This window comes from Chamaea fasciata, unplaced genomic scaffold, assembly GCF_029207755.1.
Source record: "Chamaea fasciata isolate MVZ Bird 193981 ecotype frontalis unplaced genomic scaffold, bChaFas1.0.hap1 SCAF_9, whole genome shotgun sequence".
NCBI classification, from domain to species: domain Eukaryota; kingdom Metazoa; phylum Chordata; class Aves; order Passeriformes; family Sylviidae; genus Chamaea; species Chamaea fasciata.
Window position 1 is genome coordinate 27,060,468 of NW_027094094.1, and position 14,640 is coordinate 27,075,107.

General features: G+C 40.2%; 1 protein-coding gene across 5 annotated transcripts in view; it reads left to right on the forward strand.

The window, feature by feature from the left end:
• The window catches only part of WAPL (WAPL cohesin release factor), a 65,907-nt gene that overhangs the window by 10,637 nt on the left and 40,630 nt on the right, over nucleotides 1–14,640 (forward strand). For 4 of the 5 annotated variants that reach the window (XM_066191619.1, XM_066191616.1, XM_066191621.1 and 1 more), the window contains exons 3-4: nucleotides 7,078–8,121; nucleotides 14,003–14,121. In XM_066191619.1, the coding sequence (XP_066047716.1) occupies nucleotides 7,078–8,121; nucleotides 14,003–14,121 (1,163 nt within the window). The remainder of the gene's footprint in view (nucleotides 1–7,077; nucleotides 8,122–14,002; nucleotides 14,122–14,640) is intronic. The other variant, XM_066191620.1, reaches the window with a different exon arrangement.

Below are 14,640 nucleotides of genomic sequence, written 5' to 3' on the forward strand. Positions count from 1 at the left end.
ACCCTAGAGAAGCTGATGACGACGGGTATTTCTGGTGTGTGTGAGCCCCTCGTGTGTGTGTTGCCCATGACACTTAGGAATTGTTTATTTCTGCCTTTCTCTTGCTGCTCTGAGCTCAGATGCCCTTCTGAGCTTGGAGTGTGGAGGAATGTGTCTCTCATTGGACTTTCCAATGTTTCAGGCTCTGACAACTCTTGCACTACAAAGTGCAGCAGCTCTTCTGCCCATTGTGTTTTTCCCCGCTTCAAAAGCCATCTTGTCATAACATTAAAAATATTGCCTGAGATAAAGGCAAGGGATTAGTTCAGTGAATATTCTCTGCACAAGAGGGAAGGTGGCCATGTCAGCCTGCACCCCTTTGAAAGGTTTCCACTTCCATTCAAATATATACAAGGACTTTTTAGGAAGTTGTACACTTGCTGCCAAGTGTACCAGCACGACATAACTTCTCAGAGTCCCCCTTGGTAGCACATCTTCCCAGTGGAAAAAAGCGTATGAGGAATTACTTGTATGGCTGAAACAGGGCTGCAAGATTGGAAGCAATAATGCTGTGGGTAGGGTTCAGCCTTTTCCCGGGCTGGAGCCAAGGCACTGGGGGATGTTGTGGCAGCAGCGCGTTCTGAAAACATGGAAATCTTGTTAGGCTCAGGGAATGAAAGGAATGGTCTATTGGAGATGCTGAACAGGGAGTTATCAGACTGACAGATGCACCCAGGTGATTTGAGAACAGAAAAGGTGTCTGGGGTGTCTTCTGTCTCATGTTTAGAAGAACAGCTAACTGAAATGGAGACATAGTGTCATTGAGAACTTAGTTAAGACTGCGTAAGAAACATTCTTTTTCATATAAATTGCCTTAGAGTTTTGATATTCAGAGTGCTGGAAAAGGGAACAAGATGAGCAAACGATTCTTAAGGAAAATAGTGCTGTCATGGTGGTAAAATAATTCCCCTCACTGTTTTCTGTGATTTTTTTTTCTGCAAAAGAAGGTGCCACTTAAAACATCTGCAAAGACTCAAAAACTGTCTGTTTCGCCTGCATGCGGGCTTGTTGGGAATTCAATTAGAATTTGAATTTAGAATCCAAACTTAAGAATTTGTAACCATAGCTATGGATATGGTTCTATAATTTTAGCTATTTTAGAGATTGTCGACCATGAAACTGGTCTTGGGAGTCAAATCTTCCTGTCTTCTCTTCATACCTGCTAACAGGCACTGCTTTTCAAGATCTCATAGGCATTAATGGATACTTAATTCAAATAAATTTTGCCCATTTCATAAACTGTGTATTTTGTTTCCATGGGCTTTTTTCTTGAATTTTCCCGTTCAGTCAGACAGAAAATGTATCAAAGGAGTTTAGTCTGCAACCTTTTCGTCTTACCAATCAAAACATTTCATTTCCAATGCATAATGAAATTTGTTCTCTAATCTGGAAAAAAGCATGACTTCTCTGCAGTTCCCGGTTTTCTGACCAAACCAGAGAAGACACTTTGTGTGTCTCAGTTGGGCTCTCCTCCTGGAAATGAGGGATCTGATAGGAGCACCTTTCCTTTAGCCTGGTCAGCTGCAAGTTGCAGAGTGAAGTGATGTAGCTTTATGCTTGAGAACATTGGTGATGGCGTAAATGGAACCATAATAAATGTTTCCAAGTGCTGAGGGACATCAGGCAGAGCAGCAGCTCATAATGAGCTTAACAAACTGTTCCCTCCATCCTGTGTCAGCGGTCTGTCCCTGGGCTGTAGCCTGTTAATTGTACGTGCTCTCAGTAGCTGGTGGGCTTTGAGGGTCCTGCATACAATTCTCGGTGTTCCCTTTTCTTGCCACCACGTCTTGGTGTCTCTTGGAGGAGAAGTCAAGAAGGATGTAAAATTGGCATCATGCCACCTGCCTGCTCTCAAGATTTCGCTGCTTCTGACTCCTTTTAATATTTGCAGTGGTTGTGGCTGATAGTAAATGAATGTGCATTGTGGCCAATACTAAAAGAAATATGGTTTGTTTGTTTATTTGTTTCCTGTGAATAGTAATCACGTTTATCTCAGTATTGAAGGGAAGGCTTGGTACAGCTACTTACACAGCAATAAAGGAGTGTAAGGTTTCATGCTGCAAAGGCTACAGAAGGCCATTTGCCTTTTGTTTATAGCTTGAAGGATACTTTGTTTGGCGTTAATTAAGAGAGAAAGCTAACCCAAAGTTCGGGTTTGTAGGGCTAACATGTAACACTGGCAACTCCTCCATGAGTACATGGGGAGGAGTAAGCATTTATTTTGCATATGTGATAGTATTTTGACATTGTGACATGGTTTTTTAGCATACCGAGCCAAATATCGATTGTCCTTTTGTGTTGTTCCGTTTTCTCCTAACATTTGTGCTGTTCAACTGGTTTTGTTCAAACTCAGCGTGGTCAAGACAGCTCTCAAAGGCCCAGTGCTGTTTCAGGTGTCATCTGTGCCCTTGTCTCCCTGCTGCCCGCGTGGTGGGAAGGCAGAGGAGGTTTTAGCTGGTCCCTAATCCCTGGGAAGGCAGCGGTGAGCCCCAGCTGGCACATGGAGCTGGCACATGTCGCGCTGTGTGATCCGCGGCAGCACCGTCCCCTGCCCAGCCACAGGCTGGCCTTGAGGAGCCTGGGGGGGGTGATGGCTGAGTTGTGGGCCAGCTTTGCCCTGTGAGCCCTGAATCTCTTTAGGGTAGGAATTTACAGTAGGAGACCAAGATCCTGCTCTGTGCTCTGAGTAGCCTAAAAATAGCAGATAAGGTTCTGCAGCTCTGCCACTGAATAGTTAACTAAAACATGCCTTGTTTGACTGTAGGCAATTAGTGTTCGACTGTTAATGATGATCTGGTTTTTATGGAGCTGAAAATGATGTTTGCAGACTTGGAGCCCAGTGACTTAGTCTTACAAGTTGAAGTGGAAATGAAAGAAAAGTGACACAGGGACTAGGCTGGAGGATAGATGGACTAGTGGCTTGGTTTTCTTGCCCAGAAGAGTGTTGGATTTCCTAAAGCATTACTTTACTTTGTTTTGGATTCCATTTTGGTACATGCTATACCTGAAGGATCAGGGTATGGATTGTTAACTCTTACAGCTTCAGTATTTGGTGGAGAGTTCTTTATCTTTTCTCTAAACCTCATTGTTTCCTCTGTCAAACTTTTACTGTTGTAGGTACTTAAAGAAAAAATGAAGTTGAAATGTGAGACATTTTCATGTCAGAACTGTCAGATGTTGAGCTGAAGGATGTAGGTTTCTTATCTCTAAAAAAATTAATTTCTCTTTAAAAAAAAAAAAGAGTGGGGGTTGTTTAATTCTAGTATTGCATTCTTCATTTTGTCCATGACCTTAAAAATGAAAAGGGAGGAGGTAGTACCCCTGGCTACCTGTGGTAGTCATGAGGCGTTTACTGTTATTGTTGAATGTGTCGAATAACATTTGTTCCATCTAACAAGTGAGTGCTTATAGTAAGTGTTTTTTTAAATAAGATAGGAACAGAATGTTATCTTTATATCCATCTAGTCTAATCCATGTAAGTATAGATGCGTATTTGTTATGTTTTAGGGTTTGTTACTGAAAAAGCAGTGGGTTTTTGACAGCTCTCTTACATTCCTGCTGTTTGTGTGTTTGCATGTATCTATATATATTATAGAAGAGTGTAAACTTTATTGCCTTATGTAAATTTACTATCTTGCATTGTCTGAACCTGAAATTTCGTCTCCAGTGGTAACTTTACTGAGGTTACTTGAAATAATCATCATCATCACTTAAATACAGTTGTACAAATTTAGTAATACGCATCTCTGTATGTGAAAACATCTCATATTTTGTGGCAAAGAGTGGAAGTTTTACTTTGGCTTTGGTTTTTTTTTTTAATTCATCAGCAATGCTGAGGACATCTCTGTCTTGTTAAGTGACATAAAGTAGAGCATGAAATAAAGCAACTTTTAGCGATTTAAACAGAAAATAAATCATGATTACCACAGAATATTGTTACGATTCCAAGGTATACAGTGTTTGTACCTGGGGAGGGGAGTTGTATACTCTTGCTGATTTTAAATTACTTGAAAGAGTTATTCTGGTGTTTGAGCCCCAAAAGAGCCTAATTGCAGTTAAAAATAGGAAGTTCCATACCTCTTGTGGACTACAGAATATCTGGTAATTCACAATTAGTTCCTTTTCTCATTTTTTTTTCCTACAGTCATGCTAGCTTCTGCTGTAGTAGTTGCTGCCAATAAATACTGTAATTTTTAAACTCGGGGTTATTGGAATTGCAGTTCCTGTACACCTTTGGGCAATTAGGAAGTGATTAGCAGTACTTTCTGGTATTGAAGGTTCAGGCTGACAGCTATTGACCCACTGATGAGATGAGAACAGTGGCTTGACAAAGGATCCTTAGAGGAAGTATTCCTCTGAATGTCACTGCTTAGTTTTCCAGTAATGCTTTGTGATGATCCAGTTTCAAAGCCAAACTTTCTACCTGGTGTACACTAAAGAGTTCAGTGGTTCCGTTTTCCATCAGCCGTATTATTGGAGATGGAAAAACCTCCCTGGTGCAGTTACTAAGACTTTTGAAGTAGCGTGTGTTTTTTAAACTTTGGTGCCCCAGAATCAAGGGGGAGGTGAATTGCCCCTTTTTTGCTATTTAGCAGTACCTGGGTGTGCTGTATTAAATTGGGAACTGAAAGGTAAAATTGAGATGCAAGACTTGGTTGATACTTACTGAATCTTCTCAGACAACTCAAGGTTCAAAGCTGCTGATGCTTGGGTTGCACAAAGGCAGCTCAAGTCCTGCTGTGAACATAAAGAGCTGTTAGTGCTCTTTGCCTTTTAGCATTTCTCAGGAGTGTAATAAACCAAGCATCAATAAAGCCATTTGACTGGGCTAGAATGGATTTGTTACTTATTAGTCAGCGGAACTGACTGGAGAAAGTGATTTTGATCACATTTACCCATGAGGAGAAACAAGAAGTTCCCTTAGATACGGAACAGTAATGGTGAGGCTGCAAAACAGTGTATTTTAGCAAGGAAGTCTGAAAGTGTTTTAAATTTAATTTGCTGTTTTTCGTGTCTAAGTGTTGTGGTAATCTTCAGCTTCACAATAATATTAAACATATGGGAGAAAGGAACACACTGTACACTGTCAAACTCCCTCCCTGATTACAGAAAAATTCATTTTGGTTGTGCCTCCTGCATTATGGCAAGCATGAGAGTGAAATGCGAATAACAATATTGCTTGGATAACACTTTGATACTGAAAAATAATAACCAGGATTCCATCTTGGAGATGGCAGGGTTAGGGTTCCTTGCTCTTTGAGGGATTTAGGTTTGAGTTTTATATTTCATACATTCTGTGAAAAGCTTTTCGTACTTCTAGCTGAGTATATATAGCTTCTGTGAAAGACCTCAGCTGGACTCCAGAAAACTTAGGTGCAGTTTGTCAGATATTACTTGTCCTGGTTCTCTGAGGAATTTTAGCAAAGATTAAACAAACTTCCTGCAAACTGGGTTTGGTAGCCATTTCTTTTACTAGAATTTTCAGTACCTTAAAATTCTTCTATAAAACATAGGTGCAAAGATGGCATTTAGATGATGCCGTTTTAATTTGAAAACAAGGGAGCCGAAGTCCCTGGAGCAGTGCTGATGCTCGTTTCCCTCATCAGGAGGTTGAAATCTTCTGGTCAGTGCTGTGCAACTTCTGTGCCACATGGGTAAATGGAAGCTGATGACATTTAATGTGGTCAGGACTAGTGTTAAAGAGATGCTTTAGCCTCCATTTTATTGATGAGTTTAGGAAGCCTTTGCTGCCTAAAGTATTTGAACCTTTGGGGTTGCATTCTGCCAGTGGAGCCCCTTTTATCACTGTCGTGTTCTGCACACGCCTTCTAAGCACATTCTCTTCTAACGTTTCTGTTGTCACTTGGCGCCGTCCCGGTTGTTCTGTGTCTCCAGTTTATCCCATCTCGTGCTGCTCTTCTGTGCACCACGACCTTCTGCATTGTCAGACTTCTTATCTTGCCTCTCCTGGCCCAGGCAGCCTTTTCAGTGCGGGCAGTAACGGCAGGCACTGCACCTGGGCTCCTGTGCTGGGTGATACTGTCTCAGAAATTTCCAAGAAGTTCTTGTTTCCTGGAAATAACCCTCTCATACTGCTGGGTGTCTGTGCTCGTGTGTGTGGTGTCAACAACACAGGATGGCAGATGCAGTCATCATGAAACTCCGGTACCAAATCCACCAAGCTTTTGTTGGTATTCAGGGAGAACGAAAGGAATGGTTTCCCTGCCAGTTGAGAGGACAGCAGGTGGAACACTTAGTCCTTGCATTATTTCCTGGCATTACTATTGTGTGAGTGCTGGTTGGCTAGAAACAAACCTTACAAAAACTGACTTCTTATAGTGGAACATGTTCTCTGGACAGCGCAAGATGTGAGTGCGTCTGTGGGTTGGAGAAGTGCAAGAATAGCTTTTGGCAGCAGCTCTTCTTCAGAGACGCAGAAATTCATTGCATAAACCTGAAGTTCAGAAGTGATAAAACTAAAATTTGTGATAAGAATTGTATTTTTCTATATTTCTTTTGTGAGTCCAAATATTTTTATTTGAAACAGCAAAATGAAGTGACAGTTGAAGTTGTTTGCTGTTTTATTCTTGTTCAGTGTACAAGAATAAATTATTTTTTTGCGTAATAAGAGATTTTGTAGTTTTTCTTTAGTTATTCACTGTAAATCACTTGTGTGTGAAACTTCAGTAATTGTCTTTTGTGAAAATTTCACCACAGAGTTTCTCCTTTTATTGTGTAATTTGCCTTGTTAAATAAGTGGTCGTATTAAGGGTTTACCACTGTCTTTTACACGACGCACATATTTTCAGAGTGATACTTCAAGGTGGGTTTTTTTGGTAGAAATTCCAAGAACACTATGATAGCAAAACCTTTAAATTGGAGGGCTTAACAAGTATAAGCCAGGTGGATAAAGAGCTCTAATGTTCTTTATCAATGATCGCTGAGTACTTTTTGTTATGTTGTTACTTTCCAAAGTTGCCCACATGGGCGACTTCTTTTCATATTTCATTTTAGTAATAAATATATCTTTTCTTGTAGATAAAGTCCAGAACTTGAAAGAAGATAATGGGAACAGTCATTTCATCTATGACAATGCTGGAGACAGTAGTAAAACCAATGCTGAGACCACAGACACTTCTGGATGCAACACTGAAGCCAAGGACTTGCCTGATTCTTGGGACTCCCACGTGGGAAAAACAGATTCTCCGTCAGAAACATCTCAGACCAAGGGGCCACTAAGAACTCACTTGTATGAATGGGAGGACGAAACTGAAGACACCAGAACTGGAGAGTATATATTAGCTTTTGACAATGAACATCTCTCAGAGGTGAAGAGCAAGGATGAGGAGTGTGATAAAGAAGATAGTGAAAATCCAAAGGAAGCCATTAGTGAAGAACTCGTGCAAACTATTCCTAGGCCAAGCAACTGTAGGACATATTGTCGATCCAACAAAGCAAAACTGCAGGGGGCAACAAATTTTGACAAGCTAATGGATGGCACTAGTCAGTCTTTATCCAAAGCAAACAATGAGTCAAATAATGATGGTCTGAACCCAGGAAAAAAAGTCTCTTTGAGTAGTGGGACCAGTTTTAGAGGGACGGTTGGACGGACTAGAGACTACACAGTTCTGCACCCGTCCTGCTTGTCAGTTTGCAATGTCACCATCCAGGACACCATGGAGCGCATGGACGAGTTCACCTCAGCAGCCCCCACTGACCTGGGTGAAGCTGGGCGCCTGAGGAAAAAAGCTGACATGGCCACCACAAAAACTACAACCAGGTTCCGACCCAGCAATACCAAATCCAAGAAGGATGTCAAATTAGAGTTTTTTGGGTTTGATGATCAAGACGAGGGAGGGGGAGATGAAGGCGCCTCTAGAAGTTCTGGGAGTTCCAATTACAAAATCAAGTACTTTGGGTTTGATGACTTAAGTGAGAGCGAGGACGAAGATGAAGAGTGGCAGGTAGCAGAAAGGAAGGCCAACAAAAAGCGAAGTAGAGCTGTACCAGCTGCTTCACTACAGTCAACCTCTGATGGCAATGAAAACTGCTCCCAGGACAGCCAGCTCAGCACTAATGCAGGTCAGTAGAGCTCTTTTGGAATACGTGGGTGATGTTTAATTTTGATTGACTTCAATATTTTGTTCTTTTCGCAGTGTACCTAGGAATTTGTTGAACGATACCACTGATTTGGAAACCCAACAGTTAAACTGACTTGAAATCTAACAGTTAAACTCCTCCTGTGGTCCTGTCTGGTGTTTCCTATCTCTGTTGAAGTGTGCTTTATAGCCCTTGATCTCTTGCCAGAGGTAGAGGGGTTTTTTTTATTTTCCAGCAGAAGATCTGTACCTTTTTGGTGTGTTGAGAATAAGTCTCTATGCCTGGAAGGCAGGTATCCTCCCACAGTGCCTCCAGATCAGCCCACAATTACAGAGCTGAGTGCTCACATTTGAGTAGCTTTTAAGAAATGAGAAATATCTTTTTCTGCTTTTGAATGTGTTTGTAGGCAGTTTGGATCTTTCTCTAACTCCATCATATCTGAGGATGCACGACTTGAGGGAGAGGCTGTGGGCACCCATGGAGTGCCAGTCAGATAACTGACTTAGGGAGAGCCTCTGCATATTTGTTTCTGCTCTTGTTTTCAGTTTTTAGATATCCCCTTCTTCTGTACAGGTTGGGGGGTGGGATGTGTGTGTACTCATATGTATATATATATATATATATATATATATATATATACGAGTAAAACTGTACACGTGGCAGCTGCTGAGCAAGTTCTGGTGGTTAAAATCCTTTGCAAAATCAGACTTGCTTGGTGGTTGGTTGGGTCCTGCGTGTTGGTGAAGAACAAAAGGAATAGCTTTGCTGGAAGGTAGCTTTTAGCCCTTTTGTTTTGAAAAAGTCTAATGCCAAAGAAGCACTTGTGTTGGAATAAATATTTCAAAGCACTGCCACTGTTCTGTGGAACATTTTGGTCCACCATTTTGGAGCAAGAAGCATGAGAAGTTTTATCAACTCACTGAAGTTGTTACATTTTAAGACTCAGACCAGATGTATTTCATTGTGATAGGGAAGAGAGGGTTTCAATCTAGCCTTGCAAATGTTGGAGAAGCTGGGGGGTTTTTTTCCTACAAATAGCTTCTGCTAATATAATCCAGAAATAAAATTTCAGAGGAGAAAAATGTTAATTTCTCTGTTCTAATTATAGCTGTTTCTAAAATGAGAATTTTCTGTAAGCCTTTTAATCAAAAGTAAATGTCACTGCTCGGGTTTTTTTGTGGATTTGAAAGGAACAAATGGATACTGATGTTGTACAAGAAGATTGTGTTTTCAAACAAAAAACCCCATGATTTGTTTTCATAAAATTTACTTATGATGAGACACTTGGGTTCCAGCCTCTTGGGAGAATGGGTTTATCTTGCAGGGCTGCTTAAGTAGTCCTCTTAGTCCCTGTCTCTAATGAGTCTTTGTTCAGCCATTTATTCCAAGGGAAAAATTTGCTGGTACAGTTAATGCAGCTGAGATGCTGACCCATCAAATTATCCTTTCAGCTGCTGTCCTCAGAAGTCTGTAAATATCTACACTTTGCATTTGGCACTGCATTCACCAAGCAGGCCTTTATACTCCCAGGTATCACAGATGGCTTCTCTGAAATATTTTCCTAAGAGATTTCCATGGCGCAGGGAGATGTAAATTTATGTTTTGTTAGTTCTTAATGCATTTCTCCACTTCAGGTAAGAGCTACCTCTCAGTCCCTCTGCTTGAGAGATGCTTCCCCTTTGTTTTGCATCTCCTTTGCTCATTTGATTCTTGTTTTGTGCTGCTGTTGCCAGGTGAGATTTGACTTGCAGGATTTTTTTTTGAAATTTGAAAGGGTGATGTCCTGTAGTAAAGATTATGAAAATTGGGAGTCTGATGCTGCCCTAAAATTTGTGGGACTCCTTGCTGAAGTTCAGACTATTTTCTCTTAGACCTTTGCAAATTTTGAATCGCTCAGAACAACCATGATGAAGAGTCCTTAAATATAGTGATGCTGAGCCTGAGAATTTCTCAAGAGCTTCTGGATCTAAGCCTGAAGTTGCAGTAAAATGTGACATTGCTCTGAGGTATTGTCTTTGCATACTGAAAAGAATGTAACTTCTGCATCCATGAAAAATGCCAGCTTTGACTCCAAGCCTGAGAAACAGCTTTCAGAACATCTTGCACAATAAAACTCTGTCCTGAAATGATGAACAGTACTGAGAGGTGCTAATGCTACCTGAGTTCTGTATGTGCTGTTCTTTCTTTGTACTAATGAATAAATCCCCAGATAAAAATCCACTGTTCTGTTCCAGGTTGACAGGTGAAATGCCAGACTGCCTCTCTGAATTTCAGCCCTGGAAAATCCCAAGACTGATTTTGCTGTTCTGTGCATAAAGAATGTTACGTGTCATAATCAGTGTTTTGAAAAACTTGATGCTTTTGACGCTTTCTCTCACAGCCTTACTTTGCCGTAATACTGATTTGGTTACTTGCCATACTCTAGGTGTGTTTTTATTAAACATACTTTAGAACCTTAATTTAAAACATGTGACAGAGATTTTATAACGAAACATTGTAAAGACTATTTCTTCCAGTCCTCTGTTCACAGAGGGAAAGTAAGCGGATAATAATAATAATTTAAGGATATGTATTTAAATGTTTCTACAAATGAAATTCAAGAAAGTGCAAAGACTACAGGAACATATTGTTAGTGCAGGAAAAATTGCAAAACAGATAAATTTAGGTTTGGCTCACATTGAAAAACTTTTTCTGTTGCTCACTTCTGTGATAGTCTTTTCTGCTGAAGTAGTTGAAAAACACAAAAAAACCCCGTAAACAAAAGCCAAGCAAATAAGACTCCCAACTCTGAAAAAAACCTGCACATTTTAAATTTCTAGATGCTGCTACCACACTTCTCTTTTTAATGAAAATACTTCATAACCTTATTAGCCTTAGATTTTTGCCAAAACATTGAGTTCTAGTAAAAGTTTACTTTTTATTTTGCTATTGCAATCTAAAATTCTCTTAAATTCCTCTGTAGCAGCCCAGTGAAGCAAAAGCCTCTTTGGCTTGTGAGACTCTCAGCTGGATTCTGCCAGAATGCCAGGGGCTGGTGAGACTTTCCTAGATTTGAAACACTGCTTTTATCATTTCAGTGACCAGAGTACAGGATGACTCCAGTGAGGAGAAGCTTTATATTAATATTATATTATTTATTATTAATATTTATATTAAGAATACTGGAAGAAAGTGACTGACTTGACTGTAATAATCAGTGGGGAGTTGTATCCAAGAGAAATCTGTATTGCAGCTTAGTCTTTTGCCTTGTAAAGCAGTTCTCATATACAGCTTAACCTTCGTGTCATCAATTCATTTTTCCTTTCAGTGATCAAGATGAGATTCCTGTAATCTTTTTAGGTAATGTAGCTTTTGTAAATCAGCATCCAGCACTCAGCTCAGTTCTGGTGAGCCAACTGGCCCTATTTTTTTTTTTGTTTTGTTTTTGGTTTTTTTTTTTTTTTTTTTTTTTTTTTTTTTTGTTTTTGTTTTTTTTTTTTTTTGTTTTTTTTTTTTCTGAATTCCTTTGCATCTTCTCAAAAACTGAGTCACCTTCATTGGATAGATATTTTAAGCCAGTTAAAACTACATCAAAGTCTTCAGAGGCTGCATCAGAGCTCTGTTTGGACTTCAAAACCTTTTGCAGAATTACCCTGAGACACTGAAACAAAATTCCATCGTCGTTCCCCAGGACATTTACTGTGGTTGTTGCCTTAGTTGGTCTTTGAACGTTTTTCCAGTTCTAGCCAAGAGAGGCAAATTATCTTAAAGACCATAAAGGCCTTGAAAATGATTGGACAGAGGAGAAAAGGCCTTACATGCTCCCATACTACAAAAAAGGTCAGTATGACCAATTTCACTGTGAGGGGGCAAAGCCCTCCCCAAAAAAGCCATACAGCAGCGAGCCAGTGGAAATCAAGTAGGGTCACTGCTTACCAGAGTACTTGTGTGTTTGCCTCACTCAGTTATGTTAACAAAAGACTTCTCCCCCAGACCCTGTTTAGTGCAGATTTAAAAGTCTGCTAAGATATGTATGCAGAGTGCTTTCAGGGTACCTAGAAGGCTCCAAAAGCACTGCTCACACAAAGGCATTCCAGGTAATCTTACAGAGCTGGTAAGTGTTTGATGTGCTAGCAACATCAGAAAATGCAGAATTATCCTAGTGTAAGTAGGAGTTGAAATGTTTTTATCAAGAAGTTTCTTTGAATTTAAAATCACCAAATTTAAGTGGGAGAGTTCAGAATTGCATAGGGGTAGAATTCAGACAAGGAAACTTAAGATAATGTTAAAATTGTGCCTTAGCTGGTGCAGAGTATTGTTAATCATTATTGAAGGCAATGCCAGGTCCAAGTCATAGCACAGAGCACAGGTTACTGTTCTCATTTCATGGGTGAGACATTTTGTCTTTCTAGACTGACTTCCATATTTGTAATGGCTGTGGTCAAGTAAATTACTTTTCAGCTTTCTACCTATGATAGGAGGGTCCAGTTCTCTTGGTTTGACTTCCTTGGAGAATTGCATTCAGGGCCTGACTTGAGAAATATTTCAGGATTTATAAGGATGTCTATCCAAGCAATTTGATTTTACTCCTTAAATTGGCTTCAGCAAGACCTGAGTTGTCTTTTACATAGATTTGGAAGTAGTTTTGCTCTATTTAAGTTAATGGAAATTGGTCTGTGGTATTTTTCCTCAGCTACACTAATTTTATTAAACATCTTTTAAAGTCGCTTGTTTTCAGAGGGGCCGTTGATGCTGTGTTCTTAGGCTCCTGTGCTCACATGACCCAACTACAGTGAAAACCAGTGGGATAGAATGTGAGAGGTTGGTTCCAGGAGGGGCCTTGAAGCTGGCATCCTGCCAGTCCTGGTGCTGCCAAGCCTCTTGAAATTTACTGTAATTTGGGAAGCTTTAGAGCTTTATATTAAGAATACTTCTATTCCTCAGACAAGTTTTGTGTCCTTGAAAATGCGGTAGAAATTTGGTTGCCTGCTTTGCCTTTGCTTGACTTCTTACCCAGCTTGGCTGGTCCTGTGTACTCAGGATTAGAGTAACCCATCCCACTTGTGTTTTTGCAGTGCACTTTTCAAACAGCAGCAGCTTCTCAGGAATAGATTGGTTTTCTAAATAGTTTGTCAGATGAAAACAGTGCTGCTCTGTGCTTCTTTATTTCCATCTTGAAATTTGTGGTAACTTCTGGTTTGAGCCAAGTAAACCCTTTCCCTTGTCTCCAAGGGACAAAAATTTAATTTGATGAGTCAATTGCAGATTTACACTCTAGGAGGGGGTACTGGAATCAGTGGTAATGCAAGTATTGAATCCATTGAAAGGCCATGTCAGCAGTTCCTTCTAGCTGACTGTTTCCTGAGCTGATCACTGTTTTTTTCCTGTTTACAGCAGAATAAGCAAATATAAACAGGCTGCCTTCATGGGAAGTGAAACAAGATCAATTCTTCTGTAATTGTAGTGTGTCCTTCTAAATCTCTTAATCTTACACTTTAGAAGAACCCCATGTGCTGCTTTATTCCTCTGCTGCTCAGGGTTGTAGCAGTAAGCCAGCCGTTAGTAAGCTCATGTAAAAGGTACCCTGGGATTTACAGGAGTACGGGATGGGAAGCAGTAGCCTGAAGCTTACCCAGTGGGCAAGAAGCGCTGTAATAGTTGTGACGTGCGCCTTGTCATGCCTCTGTGTGTTACTGCAATCCAGTCAGCAAGCCTGAGCTGCATCCAGGACTGTGCTTGGCATTAAAGCTGATTTTTCTGATGAAGATTGATTTTTCATTATGTAAGTTCAGTAGCTATACATGTGGAATTGTCAGATGCCAGAAATGCTGTAGCAGTTCAACAGCTTTTAAAATGGTTGTTTCGTGTCTATATTTACCTTTAGCAGATCTGGAGTTTTCAGAGGATGCATCTGGTGTGCTTGAAGGCAATAAGAAATCCACGAATAAACAAGGTGATAAATCTAAGGAAAACACCAGGAAGATTTTTAGCGGGCCAAAGCGGGTGAGTAATAATGTTGAGACCAATACAAAGTTCTTATTTTACTGAGCTCCTCAGTGCTGATGTTTCTTCTTATATATGCAACAGGGCTTTTGTCCCAGTTTATATCTGCACTTGAGATCATATGTTGGCCTTTAAGATTATTTCTGGAAAAGTAAAATATTCAAGGGCGAAATTTTTGTATTTATTACTAAAAGTTTCACTTTTCAGGTTCACATTACTGCTGTGGAGAACCAGACTTGCAATGTAGATGCATTCCCTGGAGATGATTTTTAAAGCAAAGCATCAGTAAATTCTGTGTATTTTACTTTGTGGTTTGTTGGTGGCTGGGTGGGGGGGTTTATTGTGGTTTCTTTTCTTTGCTCTCCCAAGAAATATTTATCATATTATAGGATTGAACGTTTCTTAAAACTTCAGATTGGGCATTGGTGTAGTCTATAAGGGTAAGTGCCTTTTTAGCATTTGGTATAGTGAGATTTTCTTTCAGCTGGAGAAAAGTGACCTCCAAAGGCAGACCTCCCA